Here is a 22,546-nt window from a genome sequence, read left to right as displayed (position 1 = left end):
ATTCTGTTTTATTGGTTTTTGCATTGTTTTTCCAGGCTCGATTTTCATTTATTTATACCCTAATCTTTGTTATGTTCTTTGTTCTGCTATCTTTGGGCTTGTCTTCTTTTTCTAATCCTTTGAACTATAATGTTAGGTTGTTTATTTGAGATCCTTCTTCCTTTTCGATGTAGGCATTTATTGCTACAAACTTTCCTCCTAGAACTGCTTTTGCTGCATCCCATAAATTTTGGGATATTGTGTTCCCACTTTTTTTTTGTCTCAAGATGTTTTTTAATTTCTCCTTTAATTTATTCTTTGACCCAGGAAGATAGGGCCATATGCTCCTTCAGGAGCATATTATTTAATTTTCATGCACTTCTTAATTTTCTGTGATTCTTTCTTTTATTGATTTCTAGGTTCATAGCATTGTGGTTGAAAAAGATACTTGACATGATTTTAACCTTAAATGTGTTAAGACTTTTTTGTGGCCAAACATATGATCTATCCTGGACAGTGTTTCATGTGCACTTGAGAAGAATTTCTATTGTGTTGCTGTTAAAAGGAATGTTCTATAAATATCTATTAGGTTCCTTTGGCCTAAAGTAGTTCAAGCCCAGTGTTTCCTTATTGATTTTCTGTCTGGAAGTTTTATCCGATGTTGATAGTGGAGTATTGAATCTCCTGCTATTATTGTGTTATAGTCTATGCCTCTTCAGACTTGTTTACTTTATATATTTATGTGCTCCAATTTGGGTGCATATATGTTTGCCATTGTTACATCCTCTTGATGAATTGACTCCTTAATCACTATATGATGACCTTTATTATCCTTTTTACAGTTTTCGACCTAAAACCTTTTCGGTCTAAGATTAGTATAGCTATCCTTGCTCTTTTTCTTTCTATTTGCCTGAAATATCTTTTTTTCCATTCCTTTAGTCTATGAGGGTGTTTCAAGGTGAAAACTGAGTCTCTTGTAGGCAGCATGTAGTTGGTGCTCACTTTTTCATCCATTCTGCCTCTCTGTATTTTTGACTGGAGAGTTTAAAACATTTACATTCACAGCAAAGAAGTCACATGTTGAGACAACTCGTAACACAACCTCTAAGAGCTATAAGCATTTAAGTCTAACTGTAGACATGGAAAATCTGAAAAATTGAAATAAGGTCCTTCCTGAGATAGTCACTTTCATATATGTAAGCTCATTTTTTTTAGAGATTATATGACCAATCTTCTTATCTGTTCTTTTAAATAAAAGTTCTGTCATTTTATTTCTAAAATAATTATAGAATAATGGTGTGTTCAGCAGGAGTCTGGGAACAAATAAAATTATATTTGCCCACAAAACAATTGGAGTTTTAAAAATGGTATCTACTTGTTCAGTTAGCCAGTAAGCCTGGTAGAGATAGGAAGAGATTTCAGGAGTGTGTGTGTGTGTGTGTGTGTGTGTGTGTGTGTGTGTGTATTTTGGTTTGAAAGATACATGAGGCATTCATTTCTTGTATTCAGTGGATTTATCAAGAATTATACACAGACTAGAAATTGCTTCTCAGAATGATTATACCTTTTCTAATATCACCTACTGATTTTACAGTAAAACTCTAGGTTACAAAGGTTGAGATGAGAAGATAATTCACTTTACTTGACTCTTAAAAATAGCATTGTCAACCATTTTGTGATGTCTCTCTCTTCATATATTGGGCTGTACTGAAGAGATAAACCTCCACTTGCTTTCATGACAGTAGATAATAAATTGATATAATTCAGCTGAGAAGTTGAAAAATGCATTGAAAATAATGGGGCATAACATTGTAGGGTTAACATTTATTCATAGATGATGCAATTAAATAAAACAGGCATTAACTTCAAGGTCAGTAAGTAAAGTAATAAAATTGAATATTTTAATTGAATTGTAATTGCTTCCCATTGATACATGCAAGTAAAGTAAAATAGATGTCAGCTCTGCAAATTATGGTTCTTCCTCCTAATTAATTTCCTAATTCTGCATGGAGTTATCAGTGCCTAGGTCTTGTTGTGGGTTTATTCATCCACCCAGCTTCCATCAAGGAATGTCTTTATGACATGATGAAATGGCTAGATGTCAGGATTTACAGTAAATTTTTTCTGTACTTTGGCAAAAATATTGTTGGTAACTCAAAGTAACATATTCATGTATTAGAGTTAAAATGTACTTTAACATTGTCCTGGATCCTATGGATCATAATCTGCATTAATATTGATATTTCTTGATATTGATATTTATGTTAACATTAACTAATGTAATTGTCTCAGTGATTATAAAGGTTTTTATAGGGAGATATATACATAAAGACTCACATTCCATAATTAACTGGCTCAAGAGGTAAATTGTATTGACTGCTAGGATTTTGGTGAAGCACAATTTGTGTCTGTTCACAATCCAAACTTTACTAGAAAAGAGACACCTAAATTGAATAAATTTAAAAAAGAAAAATCTTTTGCAAGGACTGAGGTAAATTGAAGCTTTTAGATAAAGCTGAATTGCATTGGAAAAGCCCGTGAACTGTTGTGGCTCTTTCAGAGGCTTTTAATAGCTCCTTCAAAGGTTTTAATGTAATGCAGTTTTATGTAAAATAAAATATGAATGATGATGTTACAAAGATTAACAGAGAGATTTTTAAAGTATACTAAAATTGTGTTGGATCTAGATAATAGGGTTTATTTAAAGAAAAAGAAAATTGTGACTTTGGGACCAGCTGCATTTACCAGTTGAGTGGCTACTAATTAGAAATTGAAAAAGGAATGGATGTGTAAGATGGATTTTAAATTTACTGAGATATTGTTATATATTCATATACTTTAAAATGATTTTATAGGATAGAATTATTTGAGTGCAAATATATTGGTATATTAGCATCATTCTTTAGTTGTGCTTAGAAACATAAGTGGGTTCTTCTTATTGGTAAAGTAGAGATGCTGTGATGTCTAGCTTTTGTGTTAAAATTTAACTCAAACATTGACTTTTTAAAAATGTTTCTCTCTGAGCCATTTAAAACAAAAATTTAAAAATAAGTCTATTGAGAAATATATTTTATTGATGCTAATATGACCCTGAACTTCCTTTCTCAATTAAGAAGGATCATTCAGAAATCTTTGTGTATATCATCTAGTTAGAAAATACCAAAACAAAATACATAAAATGTAAAACTAAAATCTTAGAGCTTCATAATTATAGATAAGCTAACAATTTTCACACTAAAAGATCTGTTTTTTCCGATCTTTGTTTTAAAATTATTTTAATAATCATCTTATATTTAGGGAAATGAAAGTAAATATTATGAACACTGTGCATACAATGCTTAGATGTTGATAGATGAGGAAACGTGTGGAATATGGGGAAGTGTAAGAAAATTAAGTATTCATCTTTAATTATACTTATAAAAACAATTACTATGAGTTTTTGTTTTCATGTATTAATAGTTTGATATTTATGGAATCATTGGTGTGCTAAGCATTAAAGAATTTCTTGAGGAAACTTCTGTATCCGAATATATTCTGGGGTAGGATGAATAATCTTCCTACAACATCCCTAACATCCCTAATATCGTCTGATGCTTAGTAGTTTCAGATGATTTAGAAAAGATCTCAAAGATCAGGGTGGCTTCAGGCCATTACTTTTGCAAGGACAGTAACTGGAATTGCTAGGAATCTCTGGATTTTATCCAAGAAAATATATTCTATAAGCAATCTGCAGTACATGGCATATGGACAGTGATCATGAGGTCCCCAATGACTTGTCACTTTCTAATGAACAGAAAAATTGAAGCAAAGGCAGACTGTGCTCAGGTAAAGTATTCAGATATTCAGATAAAGTAACCAGCAAGGCATCAGGAGAAAAAGACCTTTGTAGTTATTATAATCAAGTACAGTGGAACATGTTAGCCTGATAGAAGTAAATATTATAAGCTGTGTTGAATTAAAGTATAAAAATCCATTTAGAAGGGTATGCAGGCTATTATATTCAATTTAAACAAGTAGTTTCATTACTAAAACTTAGACATTTTATGGAAAAGAATTATAGTCTGTTTAAATAGTATCACATCATGATATAGGAACACCTAAATCATTGTTCATGCCAAAAAAGCCTACCTAAATCACCTGGCATAACCTCTGAAAAATATGTTTTAAAATTGTTTGTTTTTTACATCCTGCTAATTCCTTGGTTTTAGATGTCCTTTGAAATCATCTTTGAAACCATGTATGTGAAATGCTTCTGCCCTGTGTAAAATGTCTAAAACAAGCTTATTCAACCCGTGGCCCAGGACGGCTTTGAGTGCAGCCCAACGCAAATTTGTAAATTCTCTAACACTATGAGATTTTTTTGATTTTTTTTTCCAGCTAATCAGCTATCGTTAGTGTGAGTATATTTCATATGTGGACCAAGACAATTCTTCCAGTGTGGCCCAGGGGAGCCAAAAGATTGGATACCCGTGGTCTAAAACCTCAAGCCCATGAATCATAGCAGCATATACACCCTCACTAAACTTTACACAGACCCTATTACCAAACCTGTAGATACGCATGAAGCTTATTTTATTATTAGCTCTGAGAGAAAAGAAATTTGGCTCTTAAATATTTTAGATAGTTTCTAGTTGTACAATAATCTCCTTTTGTGGTGAAATTATCTCTAATATGTCTCAGGAAAATATTTGAAAATTTTTCTCTAATGTTTTAAATGTTATTTATTTCAATGATTTTAGCTTCCTGGAATTTTTAGTGCTTAGCCCAAGCTGATATATTGAAAATACTTTCATGAATACAGAAAAGTGTTTAAATGACCAACTAATTTTTACCAAGCTGTAACTGTGTGAAGACCACAGGTTCATGTGGAAAGTGTGTTCAGGGTGTTTTATGTTTACATTATTTACTGACTCATATTTAAAGGCAAGCCAAATGACTTTATCCACTGTGGAATACAGCCATCTCTGAAATGAGATATAACTGCTGTTTCTATACTTTAACAATTCTGAACTGGGGCTTGATACTCTACAATGAATTAAAAGACTGCAAGAAAAATGAGATCTTATGGTGCCTACCTGTGTAAAACTGTATGCTCTTAAATTCTCTTTTATGCCTTACAGGCATATATTTGCATATATTTACTTCCAGGCTCATGCATAGAATGCAAAACACAAATTCTCAGATTCAATCATGGGAGACTTTTTAAATGATGCCCTAATGCTGACTATGATATGTGTATGTGTTGTCACACACACACACACACACACACACACACACACGACACACACAGAGTTGGAGGGAAAGCTAAAAAGTGACTTCCAGCCATGCTGACCTTGTATTTTCATGCTTTGGATTTTAACAAATTTCCCAAACCCATGGCAGTCATAGATGAATATAAGAAGGAAAAATGTGAAAACATAATCGTGCTGGAAAACATTATAAACATCTCTGTTAGCTAGAAATGAAAAGGCAAAAAGTAGTGAACAGGACTGAAGTTGTGCGCTGTAATGCAGGGATCCAGGAAGCAGAAGCAGTTGGGCGGTCATGTCCTGTGGGGAAACAGAAATGGGAAGTGCCCTACATGAGGGAGAACCTCAAAGAGATCAAGAAAAATATACAATCCATTTGTTTAAAAGAGCAGTTATTAGAAAAATAAATCGCCCGAAATGAAGCAGTAACAGAGTGATGTGAAAACCAATTAGAAATTTTAGAAATGAAACATAGTCATGAAAAAAAACCTTAGTGGACAGAATAAATGCTAGTCACATCAAAGAGAGAATGAGTGCAGCAGAAAAAAAGAGAAAAAGCAATTCACCAAGAAGGCATAGAGAGAGCAAAAAAATAGAAAAAGCCACAGAGAGAGGAAAAAAATAGAAAATCCAATTAAAAAATATGAAAGCTAGATTGGGAAATTGCAATTATTTGTATAATACGTGTTTGAAGGAAAAAAAAGAAGGCAGAAAAGCAGATATAACTGAAAATACTCTAGATTTGAAGAAAGACATGAGTTTTTGAATTGAAAGTGATGCATTAGGTGCTCTCCAGTACTAATTAAAATAAACATATGCCTGGACACCTTGAATTAAGATTGCAAACTGTAGTAGGTATGTTGAAAATTGTGTCATAGGTATGTTGAAAATTGTACAATCTAGCATATAAAAAATAAAGATTCCTTATATGGGAGCCACTATCAGACTGACATCATAATTTTCATTAGGAACCACAAATGCCAAAAGTAACATATTGCAACTAAACTATTATGAGAGTAACATAGAGACATTATGAGACCTGTAAAAACTAGGAGAATATACCACTCACAGATCTTCAGTGAAAGAATAAAGAACAAACTTCAGTTAGAAATAGATTGATTCAAGGAGAAATGAATGACAAACAATAGTGAGCATAAACATTGTGAACTATGTTGATAACCTTAATTTTCTTGCTAAAATGGTGGAAAAAAATTCAACACAGTAATAACTGAAATGGTGAAGCCTGTGTAGTGTCTAGTTAAAACATACTAAGTTCTGATCTAAAGGATGCTGAAGATACTTAATACATTAAGACTTTAAAAATATGGTTTTGAATGTATGCAAAAAATCACAGATGATTATCTGAAAAGTAGAAATTCACTCTATAGCATTCTAATTAGCAGAGTGAAACATTTAAATAATTTTCAACTCAGTATGAGGCAGAAAAAAAAGAAAAAGATATAAAGCTTAATGTAACAGAAAATTTATACTAAGATGATAGAAGCAGGTCCAGCCATATAACATAAAATTATTAAACTCAGTTCTTTAGGGTCATATTTATAAGATTGGGTGAAACAAAAGAAACTCAATTATATGTGGGCATCTAAAACAATACAAAAAATTTGAGAACAAATAATGGAAAAAATATATATGGAAGATTAACAAAAGAAAGCTGGTGTCTCAATGTTCATAGAAGAAACATAGATTACAAGATAAAATCTGATGGAGATGAAAAGTCACTACTTCTTGATTAGGAGAGTAATTCTATCAAAAGTTTTAGAAATTATGAGTTTGTGCACATATAACAACATAGCTCTCAAACCTATTAAGGAAAAAATGACAGAATTATAAGAAGAGCTTATTAAAACCAAAATCATAATGGCAGTTTTTTTTTAACCTTATTTTTAGAAACTGATGGTTCATGGATATCAAAAATGTTTAAGGCCATAAAAGATTTGAAGAGCAAAATTAACAAGTATGATCATGATTTTATGTGTTTGGGTACAGAATCTTGCTTTCAACAGATAGAAAACACACTTTCGTTCAAGCACAGATGGAGCATTTATAAAATCTGATCATGTTCTAGACCACAAGGAAACTTTACCAAATTTTTAAATTTTATTTTGTTAAAGCAGTTGTGGGTTCACAGCAAATTAAGAGACATGTACAGAGGTTTTCCATATACCCTGACCCCATACCGCATGAGCTCCCCCATTATCAACCTCCCCTGCTAGAGTGGTACATTTGTTAAAATTGTTGAACTTACAATGACACATCATAATCACCCAAAGTTCATAGTTTACATTAAGGTTCGCTGCTGGGATGTACGTTCTATGGGTTTTGACAAATGTATAATAACGTATTCATCATTATAGTATCGTACAGAGTATTTTTCTACCCTACAAATCCTCTGTGCTCTGCCTATTTAACCTTGACTGCCCCCTTCCCAAAACCCCTGGCAATCACTGACCTTTCTACTATCTTCATAGTTTTTTCTTTTCCGGAATGTCATATAGTTGGAATTATACAGTATGTAGCTTTTTCAGATTGGCTTTTTTCACTTAGTAATACACATTTACATTTCCTCCATGTATTTTCATGGCTTGATAGCTGCTTTTTTTTTTTTTTTTTTAGCACTGAATAATATTTCATTGTCTGGATGTACACAATTTACTTAGTCATTCACCTGCTGAAAGATATTTTGGTTGCTCCAGATTTTCACAATTATGAATAAAGCTGCTATAAACATCCATGGGCAGGTTTTTGTGAAGACAAAAGTTTTGATACCTTTGGGTAAACACCAAGGAACTCCATAGTTGGATCCTCTAGTAAGAAAATGTTCAGTTTTGTAAGAAACTGCCCAACTGTCTTACATGTATTCCCATTACAAAGTGACTGTACCATTTTGCATTCCAATCAGCAATAGTATTGCTCTACGTCCTTGCCAGCCTTTGGTGTTGTAAGTTTTCCAGATTTTGGCTGCTATAATAGGTGTGTAGTGGTATCTTCTTGTTTTATTTGCATTTCTGTGGTGACATATGATGTGGAGGATCTTTTCATATGCTTATTTACCATCGATATATCTTTAGTGAGGTGTCTGTTAAGGTCTTTTTGCCCATTTTTAAATTGGATTGTTGTTTGCTTATTGTTGAGTTTTAAGAGTTCTTTGTATATATTAGATATTAGTTCTTTATCAGATGTTCTTTTCTCTCAGTCTGTGGCTTTTCTTCTTCTTCTCCTTACATTGTCTTTCACAGAGCAGAGGTTTTTAATTTTAATGAAGTCAGCTTATTAATTGTTTCCTTAATGGATCATGCTTCTGGTGGGGTGTCTTAAAATACCCCATAACCAAGGCCATCTAGATTTTTTTCCTGTTATAGGAATGGTATAATTTTGCATTTTACCTTTATGTCTACAATCTATTTTAAGTTAATTTTGTGAAGAGTGTAAAGTCTGTGTCTAGATGCATTTTTTTTTTTGCCTGTGGATATCCAGTTATTTCACACCATTTGTTGACAAAACTGTCTTTGCTCTATAGTATTGCCTTTCATTACATTAACTTTTGTAAATGAAGCTAGGCCAATATATGTAAATATGAATGTAAATATCCAAAATGAATTCATTTATTTCATGGCCGACTTGTGACATGTGATTTTTTTTCCTGGCTGGTTAGTCTTGGTGTATGGAAAGCATTCATGTAGCTCACACTTGTCTCCCGCACTCCATCACCTATGTAAACGCTACTGTTATGTCAGTTTAATATGTTTATTAAAGGTTATGCACACGCTGTTGGCACAGTGATGATTTTTCAGAGTTGTCTGTATCTTTACTTGAAAAATACATTGTTTCAAAGGAGACATTGAAATGAAATGTCATTTAATTTAATAATGCAATTATTTGTGCCCATATGCTACTATTAAGTGAATTAATTACATAAGCATAACAGTCTACAGCTATTTTCTATTCTTATTGTCTAAGTAAGAAGTTTGAAGTTTAAATAAAATAGGGATAAATCAGAAAATTAATGCTGTTGTCCATCAGTAAAATAAACCGTAACCATTAAAATATAAAGAATTAAAAGTTCAGGTATTTGAAGTGATACTCTTTTTCTATCCTCAAAATGAATAAAGGAATTGAAACAATGCATCTGGTAGTTGACATAGTGCAATTGAAATAAATGGAAACTTACTTTTCAGAAGCAGTAAAACCACTTACCCAAGGGGAATAGAAAAGTAAATACTAGCAAAGTACATTTTACTTTATGATCAAAGCAATTCAAAATATATACACACTGCTTTCCTAGGCAAGGAGGGGCCAAGGGAAAGGGAATGTGTCTTTAAAGTTCCTATCTGATAGTTATCTTTAAAAAATTTAACCTTTCTTGGCAGGCTTAGATCCTGATAAGCATCTTGGGAAAACCCTGGATCAAATGGAGCCATATCTCATAGAGGTAACAATTTATACTATATCTCAAAATACAGTCATCTAAAGGAGAAAACAAAGTAATGCCGTGATACAATGATTACAAAATTTATTTTATTTTAGAAAAAATCAAATACATTTATAGTATATTTATGAAAAAAATAAATTTCAAATGGAAATGAAAATGTTTAAAATTATAAAAATTAATTACCAACTTGTTAATCCAAATATAAGACACAGTTATACCTAAAAAGAAATTGCTCTGTCAGAAAGTCTATTTTTTATTAAAATGAACACTGTATTCTGTATAAAATGTGCTATACTATTAAAGTATCTGATAGTTTGTGTGATCACATGCTTTGTCATCAGAAACAGGAGTAGAAACTTTCTTTAGAGATTAATGTAACCCCTTCTCTTTTACCAATTAGGAAATTGACTTGCAGCATAGTAAAAAAAATTATCCCAAGATTTCAAATTACTCTACTTAACTTCTCATTGTGAAACCCTAAACATGGTCTAAACATTAAATATTCAGTTGTTTTCATTTACTCTTTCTATTAAATGTACTATATTTTATTAGAGTTTTAGAGCAAATGTTATGTTTAGTATGGTAATGCATCATTAACTAGAATGTTTAATTATTACACTATGTGGAGTATTTATATTCTATCATGATGATGGAAAAAAGAAAATCTCTCTCCTATGAAATAACTTATCTCTTTTAACAAGTTATCATTTTCTTGTCCCATGCTCTTAATTCATCAATATTGTCTCTGGGCTTTTTTAATACCATTGCTGTGATATGAACTGTTAGCAGTTACACTTTTCAATACCTTCATGGGTTTTACCTTTTTGGAGGAGTTATTTGTAATTGATTATTTTATGGTTTATCAATCAGTATGTACCAAATGCCTAGACATCTCTGAAATGTTATTTTTTTATAGTGTTAATTCCTTAATAATTATTATTAAGCATCTAGTATATTCCAGGCAGATAGTAAAGATTAAAAGAAAAATGAAATGATTATATAATTGTGACAAATTGTATTTGGTTTCTAGATAATTTGGTGTCATTTATTTAAGTCAATTTATGGAACATGGTTGCTTTTTATGCTTATCTGATAGGACTTTTCTCACAGCAATTTGTTCTGTAGCTCCATTATATCATGTTCACATCTGTTCACTGCCATCAGACTAAACTTAGCTTCTACCAAAACATTGTATAGATTTATGGAAATGAAAGAGAAATTCAGAAGTGAGAGACTGGCATTAGCCAAAGTATTGGCCAAAAGAGCTATTTCCAAAATTTGAAGTTGTAAGTTCAGATTTTAAGTGTGTTGATATTCTTTGTAGAAAAGGGAAATAAGGTTTTGAGAAGCACCACGATGTTGATTATGAGTTAACCTTCATATTACCATAGGATGTTTAAACACAAAATGCAAAAATCATTTTATTCAATGATTCTTTAGCAAGTTCCTCAACTTGCTCTGGCAATCTTACATTTCCCTAGAATTATTTTCTACTCATTCTCCATAATGGCTATTTTATTACTTCTCCACTGTCCTAAAATTTAAAATCCCTTCACCTTCCCCCTTACTTTAAGTGGATGACGCATCTTCCTTCACAGAGGAAATAGAAGCCATGATATGAGAAATCGCACTGCCTCCCTCCCAACTCCAGCACCACCCCTACTAATTTCCCTGTACCTACACCTATCCTTGCTTACTGTAACTGGGAGAAGTGTTCTTTCTTCTTTATATGGCTAAGGCCCTACCTGTGCTTGGATCCCATGCACACCTGCCTTCTCAGAGACATTGCAGTCAATCCAACCCCTCGACTGTCTTCATTCTCAGTCTCTTTGTCTCCTTCACATCAATATTGGAACATAATACAGACTGTCCCATCCTAAAGACCCCCTTTCTCCACCCTAGTTTTTCTCTGACTACCTCTCTTACTTCTTTGCTTCAAAACCAAAATATATAGAAGTGTTATCTGTATTCACTGTCAGTACTTCTTCATGTCTGAGATGCCTCAAGTACTCGGAATCTGTCTTCTCATTCTGCCTCTAAACGGATATAGCTGTGACCAAAATCACTCACGATACCCATTTTGCCAAACACAATAGATACTTCTTAGTCCGTATTTCCCAGTTACAAACACATCGTGAAATGCTTCTAGTTACATTGATGGAACCACACTTTCCTCGTTTTTCTACTTTCATTCTGGATAGTCCTGCTCTTTTACTGATTCCTAGTTTAGGCTTCATTTTCCCTCTAGAAACTTTTTCTAGGTAATCTCAATCGCTCACTTGACTTTATTAGCTATACTCTGATGACTCCCAAGTCTTTCTGGTCCATATTTATCAGCGAAGCCTCAGTGCCCACAGATACCACAAATTCAATCTCTACATACTTGATGGTAGCGTTGATATCCATCGTTTTTTGCCATTCCTTTTGTCATCACCTTAATTCAGATGCCTGTTACTTCAGGCCTAGAATATTACTGACACCTCCAAATTTGCCTCTACCTTCTATTTTATTTCCCAAAGAATTCCGTTTGCTTCTTGCCCCAAGATAATTGTTCTAATATATTCTACTGTATTTGTGTCACTCAGTCAAAAGTTTAAATGAGTCCTCATTGCCTACAGGCAAAAATCCAAATTCTTTAGACTCCTCTTTCCCTCATCTGCTATATCTAACTCATTAACATGATCTTGTCTGCTCTATTTCCAGAATATATTCTATTATAACTCCAGGCTCTTCTCACTGTGTCTACTACTACCACCATACCATAATCACCTCTTGTCTGGAATACTACCTCAACCTCTAACTGGTCTGCTTACTTCCACCATTGCCCTGCCGTGATCCGTTATTTATATAGATGTCAGAATGATATTTTTCAAGTGTAAATCAAATCATATCCTTACTTTGTTTAAAATGTAAGTGGGTTCTTATTGCAATTAGAATAACATCCAAACAGCGAGGAGATCACAACTTGTGAGAACCTATATGATCAGCATCCTATCCATGTTTTCAGGCTCATCTTCTACTGTTCTCCCATTCTCTGTCTCATTCCCTTAGCTGTAGCCACATAGGTCTCTTTATTACTTAAACACACTTTATTCACCCTTTTTCTCATTAGGACCTTCCCCTGCCTGAAATGTTTTGTCCACAGACTATTTAAATAATCATTTAAATTATTTAAATAACACCTTCTCATTATTTAAATGATAACTCAAATGTCACCTCCTCAAAGAACCTTTCCCTGACTACTCTAGCTAAAGCAGATCTCTGCAAATTATTTTATTTGTTCATCTGTTTACATGTATATTATCTGCCCTGTACCATTAGAATGTAAGCTCCAATAATCTTGCCAAGATTTTGGCGGACATTAGCTCTTTAGTTCTTTCATTCAGTAGCTTTTCATCTCTCCATCTATTCATTCATTCATCTCATTTTTAAATTACTGAATATTTGTTGAGGACCTATTATGTGACAGATGCTATGGTGAACACTAAGTATACATGATGAGTTAAACAAACAAGATACTTCTGCTTGAAGAGTTTACAATTTGCTATAGTTGTTTTCAGACCCGAGGGTGTAATTCACTGGAAACCTTCTTAAAAATGCATAAATTCTTTTTCCATCCCCACAAATTTCTGCTCACAGGAACCAGGGACCAGAAATCTGACCTTCAAACAAGCACTAGGTAATTCTGTCACATTCATACAGTATGTAATCTAGTTTCTCAATACCACTGACACATTTCAGCTCCTATCTTTCTAGATTTCTCTGAAAGAGTATGTTCCTTCTTGAAACTGTCATCCATTGGCTTCTGTGAGGCTACTCACTCCTGAAATCTCCCTAGTACTTCCTTAGCTTTCTTTTGGGGCTTTCCATGTATACTCTACCTTTTATATATTGTGGTTCCCTTCATAGCCTTCCTTCTGTGGTGATCTGAAATAGTCCCATGACATCAACTACCAGTTTTATTCTTGTAACAACTAAGTCTGTTTCTCCAGCATTGTCCTGTGTTCCAGACATGTATATGTATTCAGCTGTATCCCCACACTGTCATCTATTAAATGTCCCCAAGCCCCTCAACCTCAACAGCAGAACTAAGCATTTCTTTCTTATCTATGCCCGTTTTATGTTTCCTGACACTGAAGGGCTGCCCCCATTGTCTACTCAGTTGTTCAAGCCAAAAAAGCGAATTGTAATAATTAATTTCATATACTCCTTTGTTCCTAGGAACCTAAGTCCTTTTAATTCTACCCTTCTTAATATCTTACTATTTCCTCCCTTTTATCCTCACAGTCACCACATTGGCATCTCCTATAGATTATTACAGCAGTCGTCTAGCACAAGTATCTCCTCCCTGTCTTGCCCCTTGTCAGTCAGTAGTCCACAGTACCATCATGATATATATGAAATGCAAAGCTAATCATATCATATTACACTTTCCTTATAGACTTTGGAGTTGCTCCCCATGCTTCAAAATAAAATTTCAACTCCTTACCCTGACACAGTCTGTCCTTGGAGGAAAATGAGGCTTGTAAGATAGGTAGTCAATGGAATAACTCCCTATGCTTCATCAATTTTGAACCATCAATGGTTTCCCTACAGTGAATATCTCTTCCTACCTCCATGTTATCCTTCCCTGTCTGCATGTATTATCCCTCTACCACGCAGCTAAATCTCTCTTTAAAATCTCAATTCGAAGCTCACTACTGTGAGGTTTTCTTGCTTAAATAAGCTTTCTTTGAGCTGCCATTTTTCTCTTGTCTCATGGCATGTAATATTTATCATACTATTTTTTCTTTTAAATAGTGTGTATTAAATATAAAATTAAAACGTAATATGTGAAAAACAAATTCAACACAATAAAATAATGAAAAGTCTTCCAGTGACACCAAGCCCCTAGTTTTTCTGTTCTTTCCCAGAACAATCACTCTTTTCTGTTCTAATATATCTCTTTAGAAACATTCTTTTGCATATAAAAATATATATGCATGTGTTTACTCATTTTTATCTAAATTGGTATGTGTTATACATATTACTTTTCACATATATATGATTATGTTTGTTCCATATACATATCATTTACATTTTACCACATACAAACCTAGGCCATTTGATTTCACAATATATTGTGTTTCATTACATAGCTATGCTATCATGTATGGAACCTATTCTTTATTGATGTACTTTATTCTTTGTTGATTTTTTTCATGTCTTTTGCTATTATAAATAATACTGGAATGAACATTGTTGTACATATATTTTGGGCCCATGTATTAATTGATCTGTAGGATAAAATACTAAAAGTCAAAATGCTGAATCAGAGCGGGTTTTATGTTTTAAAAATTAATAGATATTTGAAGATATTCATTTCCACTGGAGGAATAACTTATATCAAATGAACACTCAAAATACAAACAACCAGAAAAAGCATATGAAATTGGAACAAAACTAATGTGTGAAAGCATTAGAAAATTATAAAAGTTGCAATAAGTTTAGGGACCAGAATTCCAGAGAGAATAAAAGCCCTAAGCATTGCTTCTTTAAGGTATTTTCTGATTCAAAAAATGATGCAGAGATGCCAGAAGCTGAAGAGAACACTGTAGCTGAGAAGCTGATTAGGCTTTCAGTAGTTTCACAGGGTTAGGGAGACAATAGCTGTCATTCAGGGAAAACCAACTGTGGAGTGGACCTGGTTAACCCTCCAAGTTTTTAGCTGGGACCCTTGAATGGACAATACCTCCTTAGGAGTAAAGGTAAACTAGAAATAGTCCAGATCTTGCAAATACTTATATCCAGTTTTGAGTTGTATTAATGCTAGACTGAATTAAAGTGATCTGATTCTACTCTTACATCTGTTTTTCTCTGGAGAAGGATAGCATGATTCAGAGCCTCAAATTATGTCTAAAATATTTTGCTTACAATTTACCCCAGCAATCAGTAGTTGCCAGCCATATCAGGAGACCAATGAAATAACTGAAAACTGAGAGAAAGGCAGATAATAAAAATAGTCCCAGGGGATATCCATATAATTGAATGATCATATTTAAACTTTAAAATGAATATGGTTAATCTGCTCATGAATCAGATGAGAAGATGAAGTATTTTAGGGCAGAATTAGAACATATATGACATGATCCAATGGAATTCTAGAACTTAAAAATACAATACCTGAAATTTAGAATATAATACATGGATTCACTAGTAGATTAGATGCAGCTGTTTAGACAGTTAATGAACAGTTAAGATAGGATGATATAAAATATCCAGACTGAAGCACAGAGACAACTGGAATATAAGAGATGTAAAGGAGAGGTGTTTATTGTACATATGATTTGAGGTGTAGGAATGGAGGAGAGAGAGGATAGAACAGAAGCAATGTCTGAACAGATACTACTACAGAATCTACTTGTGGATATCATTGCTGATTTTGACAAGTAGTCTTCTCAGGATGATAAAAATTGCCCTAAATGAGAGGGAAGGATATTAATAGATAATTATATATTTTGAACAGGAATTTTTTCTTGATAGTTACAGAAAATTATGCAAAGCAATATGAGTCTTTTCTAACTTCTCTGTGACTTCTGCATAGACAAATTCTGCATAAAATTTGTGTGTATGTGAGGTCTCCATAACATGAGTGCTTAATAAATGTTTATACATGTATCAGTTTCGTTTTTCATCTCATTCATAACACTTACCTCACACAGCCTAGGTTTTAATTCAAACTCCCTAGGCTTTTCCCCTCTTTTTTTTGTTTCATTTTTGCATATGCACATAAAGGAGCCTCAGTCAATTGTCTGATATACCTGGAGCACAATGATTCTAATATTAAAGCAGAATAATTCATCTGTAAAACTTTATCTCCCTTCTGCATTTAGAGGGTATTATTTGTTTAGCTTACTACCTCTGACTCCATCTTTTGCATCACTATCTAAGACAAATCATATAGTAAAGAATGCCTCTATCTCCTTTTCTTTATGAGTAATGTGATTAATCTCATTAAGTGAAATGAAAATAAACTGCATACTTATTTTCAACTAGTTGAAACAACTCTCATGAATAGTTAAGGAATCCAAAAGAAGGATAGAAAACAACCTTTAAACTTGGAGGGTTTGGAGAGAAAGGAGTTGGTAGAGGAGAACCCATTTTATTCACCTGCCTCAATGCATCTGAGACACCTCTTGTGTACCCCTTGTGTAATATGGGTGGACATGACTTGTTGGCTATATCAATGTTTTAATATATTACTATATCCAAGAATTACTATTTCTTAATTAAGGGAAGTTTTACATGTTATAATGGTTTCCCTGACACAAATTGCTATTTAATTGTGAGAAGTGCAGACAGGTTTGTAGCAGAGGTGATAGAGACAAGATGACACTTTGGGGCAAGAGTCATTTTCATAGTTCATTCAGATCACATGGAGCAAGAGGCAGTGTGGGACACTGATGAGCAAGACACCACTCTACCCAGGTTCCCAGGTATGAATTCCAGTTCTCTTGCTTACCTGAAACGTTAATCTAGTTAGCTTCCCATATGTATAATGGAAGTAATAACAGTGAAATGGCCCATAAGGTACTTAGTATCTGGTACATTCTAGGTGCTCAACAAATGTTAGTAACATTTACTATTGTAAGGTATTTTCAAGCCTCATGGTAACCTCAAATTGAAAAACTCACAATGAATACACAAAAAATATAAAGCAAGAAATTAAAGCATACCACCAGCAAAAGTCAGTTTCACTAAAAGGAGGACAAGAAAGAAGACCACAAAGCAACCAGAAAACAAACAACAATATGGCAGAAGTCTGCCCAACTTATCAATAATAACATTGAATGTAAATAGACTATACTGTCCAATCAAAAGACATAGAGTGGCTGAATGGATGAAAAAAGAAGACCCAATGATATGTTGCCTACAAGAAACACACTTCACTATATTTATAGACATACTTTAGTGTACGTCTATAAATATACACATACACTGAAAATAAAGGGATATAAAAAGACTTTCCATGCCAATGGAAACCAAAACAGAGCAGGAATAGCTATACTCATACCAGACAACGTAGATTTCAAGATGAAAACTGTAAGAAGAGACAAAGAAGGTTATTATATAATGACAAAGGGGTCAATTCAGCAAGAGGATATAACAATTGTAAATATATATGCACCCAACCCTGGAGCACCCAGATATATAAAGTAAATGTTATTAGAGCTGAAGAGAGAGATAGGCCCCAACACAATAATGACTGGAGATGTCAACGCCCCATTTTCAGCATGAGAAATGAAGAAACAGCACACTTAAGCTGCACTATAGATAAAACGGATCTAGTAGATATTTACAGAACATTTTATCTAATGGCTGCAGAATCCACATTCTTTTCCTCAGCACATGGATCATTCTCAAGGATATACCATATATTAGGTCACAAAATCAGTCTGAAAACATTCAAAAATAATTGGAGTATTACCACATATCTTCTCTGACTAAATGGAATAAAACTACAAATCGACAACAAGAGGAATTTTGGAAACCATACACACACATGGAAATTAAACAATGTGATCCTGAATGACTACTGGGTCAATGAAAAAATTAAGAAGGAAATTGAAAATTTCCTTGAAACACATGCTAAAGGAAACACAACCCACCAAAACCTATGGGATAAAGAAAGCAATATGAAGAGAGAAATTTATAGCTATAAATGCCTACATCTAAAAAAGAAGAAAAACTTTAAATAACAACCTAACAGTGTATCTTAAAGAACTAGAAAAGCAAGAGCAAACTGAACCAAAAATTAGTAGAAGAAAAGAAATAATAAAGATCAGTGCAGAAGTAAATGAATTTGAAATGAAGAAAACAATACAAGAGATCAATGAAACAAAAAGTTGGCTATTTGAGAAGATTTTTTAAAATGACAAACCTTTGGCCAGACTTTGAAAACAAAGAAAGATAAAACCCAAATAAACTCAGATATGAAAAAAATGAAATATTACAACTGATACTACAGAAATTCAATGGACCATTAGTGGCTACTGTGAGTAGCTGTAAGCCAGTAAATTGGAAAATCTAGAGGAAATTGATAAGTTCCTAATGCAGACAATTTACCAAAATTGACCCATGAAGAAATCCAAAACCTGAGCAGACCAATAACAAGAAATGGGATCAAAGCTGTAACAAAAAGTCTACCAGTAAAGAAAAGCCCAGGACCCAAGGGCTTCACTGCTAAATTCTACCAAACATTTAAAGAAGAGCTAATACCAGTCCTAATCAAAGTATCCCAAAAAATAGAGGAAAAGCAAATATTTTCACAATAATCCTATCAGGTCAGTATTACCTCTATACCAAAATCAGACAAAGAAATGTCAAAAAAAAAAAAGAGCACTACAGGCTAGTATTTCTGATAAATATTGGTGCAAGAATCCTCAACAAAATACCAGCAAACTGAGTTCAACAATACGTTTAAAAGATTATTCATCTGAGCAAGTGGAATTTGTCCCAGCAATGCAAGGATGGTTCAACATACACAGATCAATCAGTGTAATATATCGTATCAGCAGAATGAAAGACAAAAACCTTACTATCATTTCAATTGATGCTGAAAAGCATTTGACAAAATTCAACATCCCTTCATGATAAAACCCTCAAAAAACTGGGTATAGAAAGAACATACCCCAACATAATAAAAACCTTATATGACAGATCCACAGTGAGTATCATACTGAGATCCACAGCGAGTATCATACTGAATGGGGAAAAACTGAAAACTTTTCCTGTTAGATCTGGAACATGACAAAGATGCCCACTTTCACCACAGTTATTCAACATAGTACTGGACGTTTTAGCTAGAATGATCAGACAAGAGAAAGATATAGAGCATCCAAATTGGAAAAAGTCCAATTATCCTTGTTTGCATAGGATGTGATTTTATATTTCAAAAAACCTAAAGAGTCCAACAAAAAACTATTAGAACTGATAAACAAGTTCAGAAAAGTTGTGGGACAGAAAATCAACATACAAAAATCAATAACATTTCTATATGCCAACAGTGAACAATCTGAAAAACCACAAAAGTAATCCTATTTACAGTAGTCACAAATAAAATTAAATACCTAGGTATTGACCAAAGAAATGAAATATATCTACAATGAAAACTATAAAACACTGATGAAAAACTTGAAGTGGACATTAAAAAATGAAGACATTCCATGTTCATGGATTGGAAGAATCAATTTTATTAAAATGTCCATACTACCTAAAGCAATCTACAGATTCACTGCAATCTCTATCAAAATACCAATGACATTTTTCACAAAAGTAGTATAAAAAAATCCTAAAATTTATATGGAATCCCAAAAGACCCAGAATAGCAAAAAGAACAAAACTGGAGGAATCACATTACCTGACTTCAAACTCTGCTACAGAGCTATAGTAACCAAAATAGCATGGTACTGGCATAAAAACAGACACACAGACCAATGGAACAGGATAGAGAACCCAGAAACAAGTCCACACACCTGTAACAAATTCATTTTTGACAAAGATGCCGAGAACATACATTGGGGGAAAACAATCTCTTCAATAAATTATGTAGGGAAAACTAGACATTTATATGCAGAAAAACAAAACCTGATCCCTCTCTCTCACCTTATACAACAGTCAAATCAAAATGGATTAAAGACTTAAATCTAGCAATTCAAATTATGAAACTACTACAAGAAAACATTGGGGAACTTTTCCAGGACACGGATCTGGGCAAAGACTTATTGAGTAATACCACTCCCCAACCAGGCAACCAAAGCAAAAGTGAACAGATGGGATTGCGTCAAGTTAAAAAGCTGCACAGTGAAGGAAACAGTCAACAAAGTGCAGAGACAACCCACAGAATGGAACTAAATATTTGCAGACTACACATCTGACAAAAGATTTATAGCTAGAATATAGAAGGAGCTTATTCAACTCTATAGCAAAAAAATCTAATGATCCAATTCAAAAATGGGTGAAAGAATTGAATGGGCGTTTCTCAAAAGAAGACATACAAATGTCAAACAGACATAGGAAAAGGTGTTCAACATCATTGATCACCAGAGAAATACAAATCAAAACTATAATGAGTTATCATCTCACACCAGTTACATGGCTTTTATCCAAAAGATAGGCAATAAATATTGGTGAGGATGTGGAGAAAAGGGAACCCTCATATGCTGTCTGTGGGAATGTAAATTAGTAAAACCACTCTGGAGAAGTGCTTGGAGGCTCCTCAAAAAACTAAAAAATAGAGCTACTATATGATCCAGCAATCCCACTGCTATATATATACCCAAAAGAAAGGAAATCAGTGTATCAAAAGGTATATCTGCACTCCTATGTTTGTTTCAACACTATTCACAATAGCCAAGATTTGGAAGCAACCAAAGTGTCCATCAGCATATGAATGGATAAAGAAAATGTGCTACTTATACACAATGAAGTACTGTTTAGCCATTAAAAAGAATGAGATTCTGTCATTTGCAACAACATGGATGGACCTGGAGGTCATTAGGTTAAGTGAAATAAGCCAGGCACAGAAATACAAACATCACATGTTCTCACTTATTAGTGGGATCTAAAAATCAAAACAATTGAACTCATGGAGATAGAAACTAAAAGGATGGTTACCAGAGGCCGGAAATGGGAGTGGGGGACCACCAGGGAGGTGGAGATGGTTAATGGGAACAAAAAAAAAAATGAATGAATAAGCTGAGCATGATGGTTTATGCCTTTAATCTCAGCACTTTTGAGAGGCCAAGGTGAGTAAAAACTAGCCAGGCATAGTGGCACATGCCTATGCCAGCTACTTATTAGACTGAGGTGGGAGGATCACCTGAGTCCAGGAAGTCGTGGCTGCCATGGGCCATGATTGTGTCACCATACTCCACCCTAGGTGACAGAGTAAGACCCTGTCTCAAAAAAATAAAAATAAAAATAAAGATAAAGGATGAATAAGACCTAGTGTTTGATAGCACAACACGGGGCCTATAGTCAATAATAATTTAATTTCACATTTTTAAATAACTAAAAAAGTGTAATTGGATTGATTCTAACATAAAGGATAAATACTTGAGCAGATGGATACCCATACTCCATAAATATATATATACCTACTATATACCCATAAAATTAAACAATTTTTAACAGAAAATTTAAAAGCAAAACAGCAGAAAATAAAATAGCTATTGCTGAAAATTCAAAATATAATAAAGTGTAGGAAAGCAAATAAAAATCATACCTTTCTTGCCCCATAGTGTACATAATCCACATATTGGTGTATTCTCTCATGATTTATTTCCGGAGAATTTGTTTTATATACAAGGGTATGTAGTTACACACTTCTATATATTTTATTTACATAATGGGATTCAACTATACCACAATTTTGCCTCCTTTTTCTTCTAACATACCATGTTCGTTTTCCTGCATAACTACGTATGCTTTTTTTTTTTTTTTTTTTTTTTGCTTTTCAATAGCCTGAAATTGAACTCTCCCTCTCCCTGATTTATTTATTTTTTTTCACTTATACTTATTTTCTTTCTTTTTTTTTTTTTCCTGAGACTGTGTCTCGCTCTGTCACCCAGGATGGAGTGCGGTAGCGCGATCTTGGCTCACTGCAAGCTCTGCCTCCTGAATTCATGCCATTCTCCTTCCTCAGCCTCCCGAGTAGCTGGGAGTACAGGCACCCACCACCACGCCTGGCTATGTTTTTGTATTTTTAGTAGAGACGAGGTTTCACCTTGTTAGCCAGGATGGTCTCGGTCTCCTGACCTCGTGATCTGCCCGCCTTGGCCTCCCAAAGTGCTGGGATTACAGGCATGAGCCACCGCACCCGGCCTTT

At 33.7% G+C, this 22,546-nt stretch overlaps 1 protein-coding gene across 1 annotated transcript in view; it reads left to right on the top strand.

The window, feature by feature from the left end:
* Nucleotides 1–22,546, top strand: part of DPH6 (diphthamine biosynthesis 6) — a 178,529-nt gene that overhangs the window by 128,018 nt on the left and 27,965 nt on the right. The window contains exon 6 of the mRNA XM_017894294.1: nt 9,617–9,678. Within this exon, the coding sequence (XP_017749783.1) occupies nt 9,617–9,678 (62 nt within the window). The remainder of the gene's footprint in view (nt 1–9,616; nt 9,679–22,546) is intronic.

The sequence above is a fragment of the Rhinopithecus bieti genome, unplaced genomic scaffold (genome assembly GCF_001698545.2).
Source record: "Rhinopithecus bieti isolate Rb0 unplaced genomic scaffold, ASM169854v2 scaffold_23748, whole genome shotgun sequence".
Lineage (NCBI taxonomy): Eukaryota > Metazoa > Chordata > Mammalia > Primates > Cercopithecidae > Rhinopithecus > Rhinopithecus bieti.
This window is presented reverse-complemented; position numbering and strand designations above follow the sequence as displayed.